The sequence below is a fragment of the Neodiprion virginianus genome, chromosome 5 (assembly GCF_021901495.1).
Source record: "Neodiprion virginianus isolate iyNeoVirg1 chromosome 5, iyNeoVirg1.1, whole genome shotgun sequence".
Taxonomy (NCBI): Eukaryota; Metazoa; Arthropoda; class Insecta; order Hymenoptera; family Diprionidae; genus Neodiprion; species Neodiprion virginianus.
In genome coordinates, this window is record NC_060881.1 from 30,659,432 (window position 1) to 30,668,621 (window position 9,190).

At 38.8% G+C, this 9,190-nt stretch overlaps 1 protein-coding gene across 1 annotated transcript; it reads right to left on the bottom strand.

The window, feature by feature from the left end:
* Positions 1–5,442: 5,442 nt before the first annotated feature.
* On the bottom strand, positions 5,443–9,190 carry LOC124304444 (glycine receptor subunit alpha-4-like). The gene is made up of 7 exons (XM_046762694.1): positions 8,459–9,190; positions 8,075–8,252; positions 7,756–7,982; positions 7,592–7,674; positions 7,213–7,524; positions 6,528–6,733; positions 5,443–6,444 (listed from the first exon to the last, which is right to left on the bottom strand). The coding sequence occupies exons 1-7, from the start codon at positions 8,530–8,532 to the stop codon at positions 6,268–6,270; spliced, it is 1,257 nt and encodes a 418-aa protein (XP_046618650.1). The 5' UTR covers positions 8,533–9,190; the 3' UTR covers positions 5,443–6,267.

The window sequence follows — 9,190 nt, forward strand, 5'->3', positions numbered from 1 at the left end:
TTGGCGCAGGAACGGGCTCTCAGTCCTTCAGGACCTTCTACAGGATCGATTAAATGTGTATTATAGTCCTTACCTTACCGTGTTAGGAACACCATATTGTGTCGCCTTGTTATAAGATCGGTCACCGGGCTGTCATCGTCTCCGCTGCGGGTGTAAATTTACTTTTAATCAACAAACGCCTTGATTGTCATCTTTTGAAGGGTTTTACTGGGCAAAGCTTTCGAGATCTAAACGAAGGGAACAGCCCTGTAATGAAATCAAAACGCTGATTGCCCGTAAAAATAACTGCAATATAGCAATGCCCTATCTGATCGGTCTTCTCGGGTAGTTCGATTTTTAAAGCTTCTGCTGCAGCCACATTTAATATCGACGCAAACATGAACTGAAAATCAAATTACATTACATTATTTCCAATTAAAATAAATTGAAAAGCTCGTTCGAGAATTACTTTTTATTGGTATATTTAAGGGCGTCGTTAACGAAACGTTTAGCTCAGGCTAGGTCTTAAACTTCAGCTTAACCATGACGTGTAACCACGTTAACCACTCGCCTCGGAACGTCATGAAAATCTGGGCACAATTGAAATTGACGTAAAATATGAACGAAAATTAGTTTTCAATGGTCTTCGGAGTCTCCGGGTCTTCAGGAAGTTGGTAAATTTCCAATGGACGAATCAAATGCAATTATTTATTTAACCAGGGACTCTGGAAGTTGGATAATAATTACGTTGTCATGATTTACAAGTTTTTTTGACACTTCGACGATATGCAGTAAATGTGAAACGCTCGGGTGACGGATATAGTTGATCGTATATCACCGTAGTGCGATTATGTAGAACGGTGTTAGCCATTGTACACATACTTATGATAGTTCCGTGCAGTCATCATTCGTGACTGAGAACGTCGAGTTGGCTCGGCGAAAAAGGAAAAATCGTTTCATCATGCGGAATTTTCAATTGATCACCAGGCAATACACAAGTGATAAATATTTCACATCGCACATGTATTCATACCTGTATACTGAGAAGAAACGGTAAAACTTTGCAGTCAAGCGAGCGGCTGCGCATGCGCGAAATAATCGAACTCTATTGGACGGCGAGATCGTATCGCGGCAATATTTACGCCCGCAAAGCAGGGGAGCCAACCTAATCGGAGCAGGGCGTGAAATGTCGAACTCTCTGTTAAAGATGACTCTTAGCAGTCATCGGTCAGTTGACTTTAAAAGCTTGCTCAGTCTTCTCAAATTACTACATCAGTTGTTCGAGATGCGCTTAACCTGCAAAAAATTCGCAACACCTCTACGTAATAACCGTAAATCGAGTTTGACAGATGACGCTTGAATTAGCTAGTCTGCATGAAAAGTTGTCGCGCATGTGCATAGTCGAAAGTTTAATTCGCCATGTTTCACCGTTTCCTCGATATGTATAACGGTTTTGTCACGATGAAAGAAGAGAAAGAAAACAAATTGCCCAACCTGCAGTCCAGTCATTCCGTATATGATATACATACATTACATATACACACGTTATATAGCTGGTGATATCGCATATACAATACACATTATGATAGAACACAACCGACATTGATGGAAGACAAAGAGATTTAGGAGGAATATCAATCGTGCAGACCGAACGCGTCGCTCATTTGCCAAATCACGGAAACCTAGCTGTTAAATCGTTGTCCTGTAATATCATCCAACATATAATATTATGATACTGTATATCGGACGTTTCGCAGTTCCGTCGAATTAATTATTGTTACATAAATATAAAGTAAGGAATCGTTCTTGCAATCAGTCACGTAATTATTTCAAATGTGATTGAAAAAAATTATCTCTTTCCAATTATCAAAGGCAAACTTTATTGAAAATATCTTATGTGTTGGATGTTACGGGTGCGATTTTTCGGTCATGTGCACAAACGGATGATTGGACGATTCAAAGTTCACTCGTATAATTACCGCGGTGATAAACTTGCGCGTTAACATGCAATTTCTAGTTGAGGATACCCTTGTTCTTTCAAAATTTCGTATCAAATTTACTCGATACAGAATTATATATACATACACACACATATATATATATATATACTAAAACTTGCGTCGTGTGTACGTTAAATTCGACTCGCGTCGCATCGTCTATAATATATACTTAGCTGTACATAAAATCTATAGGTAAAAATTAAATAAATAATTAAACGAATAATGAAGAAATGAGGAAATATGTATATATATATATATATATATATATATATATATATATATATATATATATATATATATATATAATTATATACAAATAAATAAATTGTTCAATACATTATTTATTGATTATAACGTTTTAAGATCATCCGTTACATCATGTATTTGATCGGCAAATAAGTTGGATATGGGTTATTTTATTGTTAGAACCGATTGTGTAAAACAATATTGAAGAATGGGGAAGAAGAAATTATTATTCTAAAACATTCAATTATAGACTAGATAGTAGTGTGACGTATAATGAACGTAAATCGTGGGTAGAAAAAAGAAGTCTAAAAAATTTAATTAAAAAAATACATACCTGTCGTACTCTATCATTCAGATTAAAAAAGCAAGAAAAAAAAAAAACTAAGAGCAAAGATTTATGAGAAAAAAAATAAAAAAAACTAATCATGAGATAACGAGATTGTTCGTTCGTACGTACATAGATTACCCGATCACCCAAAACAGTGATAGTAATTAAAACACGTCTTTGGATAATTAACCGCAAGAAAGCCAACAATAACAAACCAAAAAAAAGGGAGGAAAAAATTGAAACAAATTATTTAAAAGATGAAAAAAAAAGGAAACATACACGGTCATTTACGGCCATCATCAAGTCCAGCGCTAGATTTGTTTTCGTGAGTTTGTTATTTCTCTCGTCGAAGTTGGCAATTCAATATTCGAAAAGGGTAGGAAGTGTAGGTACATAACATACAGCTCGTTGATTATTTCGTAATACAAAGGAGAATCCTTTTTAATTTGAAGTCGCATTTAATTTACCGCATTTTTTCGGCATTCGTTCCATCTCTTCGTTGCAGAAACACAATAATTTTCGGTATATCAAGAACAACGTCGTATTGAAAGAGTTTTAGGGAAAAAAATTGAAGGAAGTTGGTTAAGGAATGATGAGATCAGACACGTGGCGCAGGTTTATTTGAACCAAGTATATATAGAAAACTGCCGATTAAAATGTGGTGGGAAAAAAATTCCCAGACGCAAAGTGATAGGGTGTGATTGAGAAAGAGAGCGAGAGAACTATTATAGGTAGATGAATGGTAGAGGGAAGGAAAGTGGCGAGATACATGACGAGGGAGGGAAGAGAGGAATGATGAGAAAGAAAGAACGTGGAAGCACATCGGCACATTCAAAGAAAGCAAACAGAAATATATCCTCCCCAAAATCACCACCGTCCACGCATTTGCGTAAATTAAAGCTAATAACATACATATATAGTATATTAATATATATACTGAAAATATTCTAAAATAAATAAATCTGTAACCAGGGTGAATGGAATGAATGAAATGAGTAAAAACGTTTGACTGCGTATCTGAATTATCATCGTTACTATCATCGTCGCCATAGTTTCTCTTTTCATACTTCGATAAAATCAATCGACATCCTTCTTTCAATTTTCCTTCTCTCCGTAACACTGCTTTGTCGCTATATACGATTGCAAATTTAATTATGAAAAATTAGAAAGAAAAAGGATTGAAATATACTAAAAAAAAAAATACAAAGAGTAAATAAATAAATAAATAAATAAATCGTAAAACTATCCAACACCAAATAGAACAGTAATTGCCAGAATATCTTGTCGTCTTTTCATGATATATTCAAATATGTCTCAATCATTCTCTTGTCGATGTTGATTCGACTTCATTTTCTCACCTAATCACTCCTATCGGTTCGCTGTTACTCTTTATGTACTCTCGTTGCGGGACCGGCCATGTAAAATTATAAGAAAACTTGTTCCGACCACCTGGAACAAAGCAAAAATCGAAAGAATGACAAATGAATCCATTGCTGCCACGATCATCGATCGTACACGTCGAAAACCATTTGATCAAATCATGGCGTTAGATAGTTTTTACTCGCCAGACCCTGAGGATATATTGGGATATTTTTTTTATTCCTCCGGTTATGGGAAATTTATTAGCTCTATGGGAGATGCAGCGGGCATATTTGCGTACTTTACAGGCGTTTACGAGCGTGAGAGGACTTAGTTGAAACGGTCACAAAGTTTGCTAGAGTAAGACTGGCTTTGAGTGCGGAGGTAGGATTCCAAATGTCTTGGAACTCGGGTCTGGAATGAATTCATAAAATCATCGGGTTCAGAGTTCACGTTAGAAGATATTTCTTCCAGTTGCGAGGAAATCAAATTCTTTTGCGACTTGTCAACACGTTAGGTATAATAATGGAATTTCTTAAGCTTTTGGAAAGCAAGCTGCATTATCTTACCTTAGATTCGCGGTGTGATCGTAAAATGGTGCCAAATTGAAGCGTCTCGATTATTATCGTGAAACATGAAGCGTTTTTTGCAAGACTGTTTCTCTTCGTTGAATCATAACTCATCATGACCTTAGTCTCGCAATGTAACGAACGCGACCGTTGTTTTCTTTTTTCAACATGCTATAAATATCTGTTCAAACTATAACTGAAAATTATTAAGTCTTCGTGAAACGGACTCTGACCAAAAGGCAATATCCAAGTGAGAAAAGAATCGTTAACTAATTCACAAAAATCATGTCTCGGGGCAGCGGTGAAAACTATTTGAAACTTAACAAAGTCACTGTTCACATCTCACTAGAAACATTCATGATTACAATCTGCACTGCGATTTAAAATTCTTCAAATTTTGTAATACATCGGGGAAAGAGTATCTTTTTCATTCCTCATACAAAAATCAATCTTAACTTATACTTGTTTTATTCAAGGACATCTTATTTACCTGCTCGAATTGTACGAAAAGCACCGTAAGGGCCAATTATATGTCAGTGCGTCGGAAACCGATTGTAAAGATTCTTCTTTGGTGTTGTTTTATTTTTAATTTTTTCTATTTTTTTTTTTTTTTTTTTTTTTCTCAACATTTGTTTTTATGCTATACGGAGAGTCTCGATACGCTGGCAAAGAGGAAAGAGCAAAAAAGTAAGAGAATGGAAAAAAAAGGGAAGAAATTCAAAACTCGAGCTGGAACTCGAGGTGATGAAGAAAAAGAGCCTGGGCGAACGAGAAACGTCATGTAATCTCGTTCGATAGACTGTAATAATTATTATACATAATATATACCTATTAAGGTTAACGAAGGTAGCTGGAACTACGGCTACGTAGAAATATATATACATACATATATATATATATATTATATGTATATATGCAGACACACACACACACACATATATATATATATATACATGGGTAAAGGACCAGCCGTCTTTGATTAAATCTCGACGGGGCGCAGGTGCCACAGGTGTCACAGGTCTCAAATATGCAGGGATGGTGCGCACTAATGGAACCATATTTATCAATTATATTAACAAAGTTATATTATTTGTTACAACTATTACCGTTAATTAATTATTACCATTATTGTTACTCTTATTATTCTTGTAATTATACCATTATCGTTATCATCATCGTCGCCATAGTCATCCTCACCCATCGTCACCATATTTATTATTAAAATTATTATTATTATTATTATTATTATTATTATTATTATTATCATTTATATAAATATATTATACATCCATATTTATATAAATTATAAATGTGTATATATATTATACATATATAAACAACCGGCAAGAAGAATATACATGGAAATAAAGTATTGTCTATATCCACGCCTCATGCATTTCGTGTCCTTTCCAACGTTGGTAGAATTATTGTATAATATTTTTGTACGCAATTATGAAAACTTGTGAGTCGAGGAATCGTAAATTTGACGTAAATTTTAATGCATGAAACGTAAAAATAATCCAAGCAATTTATTTATAATCAGCCTGGACTTTTATAGAACACATCGGTAAGTCTGCTACTCCTTTACATATAATTTACAGTTTGTCCAAACTTGCCGGATCAATGATTGTATAATTAAATATATATCGCCGTATGTTGGTGATGTAGTAGAAGTATACGTAAGTTGATCGTATAACCACTGTTGCGCTTACTCGGCAATGGTAAGTGTAGTTTGAAAACGCCGCAGAGTAATGACAATAGATTAAGAAAAGTCAAGGAGCTCGGGCTAGAGGAAGGTACTCCAGTATACGACGTTTAAGATGAAGAATGAAAACGGGAAGAAGAACCTCGACACCTTGTCGATGTAGATAGCAGTCGCTCGACCTTGGCAGCAAGTCTCGTACTGCACCGTAGGCGGCCGACCCGGACTTCTGCTTCTCTCAGAGTCCGACCGCATTGGCGTCTGTTTAATTAAAGAATTAGCAACAAAGCATAACCCAGTTTAATTTTGTGTAAAGAACGGTAAGCCACAGTTCTCCTCCTCACCTTGAACTCGTCGATGGCTTCTCGCAGGTCTTCGTCCGAGTAGCCCTTCATCGCTTTGGTGGCAATGGGTCCCATGTAGTTGTTCACTACCGCGAACTCCATCAGTGATAAAAATACGAATACACTACAGGAAGACATCCATACGTCGATGGCTTTGACGTACGAAACAGGAGGCAGCGACTGCTGGGACTGAGTATTCTGCGTTGCTGTCGTCAGCAATCAATTGCGAGGCTTAATTTCCGCATTGTCATTCGCTTTAACTGAGAGGAAACGGTGAAGGTTAGCATTTTGAGCGACAGACTATACCTGCGAAAAAAAAATTCAACTCTATTCGTCGGCGAGATCGTGCAGCAGCAATATTTTCGTCTGTAACGCAGAGGAACCAACATATTTGAAATGGGACATGGGATGCCAAGCTCGCCCGCGTCGATTGGAAATTTGAAATTATGTTGTCGTGATTACTCGTTGCCGTCGTCGATCATCGATCATTAAACAATAAAAGTTTGTCAAGCCCTTCCGAGTCGCTAGATTAACTATTTCAGATCTGCTCAACTTGAAAAAAAATTGAGTCACCTACGTAACCTCCGTAAGTCGCGTTTGGACAAATTTCGTGCATGCGCAATCGAACGCTCAATCTGCTTAGTTTCACCGTTTCCTCTCGGTATGTATTACATTATCTTCTTACCCAGAGTCAAAAGCGACGTAACGCCCAGGGTGACTCGGGCCGGAATTGCCTCAGGCTTAATCCAAAAGGCGATCCAGGACATGACGACGATCAAGGCGGACGGTATGTAAGTGTGAAATAGATGGTAACCCAATCTTCTTCGCAAATTAAATACTATTTGAATGCAGGTGAAGTTCCCGGTCGAGTACTCGATCGTACAGTCGGTTGTGTAATTGTTCGATATGTCCAACTGTGGGAGCTCTATCTCAGGGTTCACCACCAGCGGGTCAGTCATATTCCAGACAAACACCAGGTCCTGCGTCGTGTGGGAAACTGTAAGGACATCCGTTCGTTACAGTTCACCACTAAAGCACAAGGTATGGATCAGACATCTACTCACGGCTCTCGATCATCATAGAACAGTATTGCGTGTCGTGCGGGTAAGATTCGAACTTCATGGCGCACGAGAGTACCAGGGTGAGTCTGAAATTTTAGTGATGTTCAGAAACTGTTGAGGCTATACCCTGCAGAGTTTATAATTGATCAGCGACGGCTCGTACTCACTTGGACATGTAGAGGAGGGTTTTGTCATGGTAAAGCCAAAGGTAGTGATTGGGTATGGACATTTCGTGAAAGGTGACCTTCTTCGCATTTTTGAAGAAGCAGTCTGGTCGCCAAATGTTGTGGAGCCAGTCGACGTCGAGGATTCGATATTCTTCTGACATATTTTCGGGCAGTCTGAGACGTGAGTCTCGCCAGCTCTGGGCCAGAAATATGTCTGCAACATACGTCTGTGTGACGGGTTAAGCCCGGTTCCAACTTCGGGTTAATCATCAACCGTAATTTATACTACGGGTAACTAGGGAGGGACAAATCGACTTACCATAGACTCCTCGTTTATTGAATCCAGGCTCAGTACAGTTACGTGAAAATACACCACAGTTGGCTGTCCTAGATACTTGGGCGCCCTGTGCTTGTCGTACTGTTTCGGGTTCAGGGGCAGGATGTCTCTTAGGGATAAAGACGCCTCTTTCCTACCGTACTCCTCTAGCTCCAGGTCTCTGTCGATGAGACAAAAATACTCTAAAACCCAGCAAATATCGTGGACGGTCGATTTTTCTCGGTGATATTGACTCGGCATTTGCTGTATTATACACAATTCCGCGTTTTCGCAAAGCCTTGAAACGTCGCAACGACTCAGAAGGTGTGCGTTTTTAAATGGCTGCACATGCAGTTGACCCGATTGAAACTTTTCTCGCCTACTTACGGAAAGTGCAACGCTGCAATGTCAAAGAGGGTGTAAAGGTAGCAGCACAAAACTACAACGGATCGACTCCTCATCCCTGCGCAGCTTCGGCGTAACCGTTTTTCCCGCAATCCGGTAACGGGGGATTCGTAGTTTTACCGCGTGATCGAGGTTCTCCAGATCCGTTCTCCAGGAGGCTTCGATACTGTCAGACGTAATTGTAACGAGCTTGGATCCGGTTTAGGAATTCACGGCTCTCGGCCAGTCTTAGTTTCGCACTTTTTTCCAACCGACATCACGATTGTCAACTTGTATATTCCGCTGGTTTCTGGACCTACCCTACGTCGCCGATTCGTGAAAAAACGGTCCTCAGAAATCAAAAAGAGCTATCCTTTCGTCTCACTGTTTGCGGATTTCTATTACTTAATTACTTATTAAAATTAACTTCTAAAACACCCGACGACGGGACACGAGGACGAGGCCAACGACTAACGGATCGCGAAACAGCACCGGCGAGGGACCGCCCGTTCTAAACCACACATCGCTGACGGACTCATAAGCCAATTTGCCTATCGACTAACTGATTAAGCCCTACTCTTCGACCCATCGGGACAAATCTGTACCGTGCCGAGGTTCCGTGATGCGTCATATTTGCGGGCCCTTCATAGCTCGGTACCCCTGGTGATTATTTTTTCCTTTAATTCCCTTTTTTGATACTCTGGAGAATTCAGTGACTAAAACGAACTTCCGCGC

Excerpts from the sequence above, each read along its gene's own strand:
- LOC124304444 (XM_046762694.1), bottom strand. The coding sequence starts at position 8,532 with ATGAGGAGTCGATCCGTTGTAGTTTTGTGCTGCTACCTTTACACCCTC. Across the intron at positions 7,983-8,074 it reads CAATAAACGAGGAGTCTATG|ACGTATGTTGCAGACATATT; the intron begins GTAAGTCGATTT and ends CCCGTCACACAG. Across the intron at positions 6,445-6,527 it reads AAGCCATCGACGAGTTCAAG|ACGCCAATGCGGTCGGACTC; the intron begins GTGAGGAGGAGA and ends TTAATTAAACAG.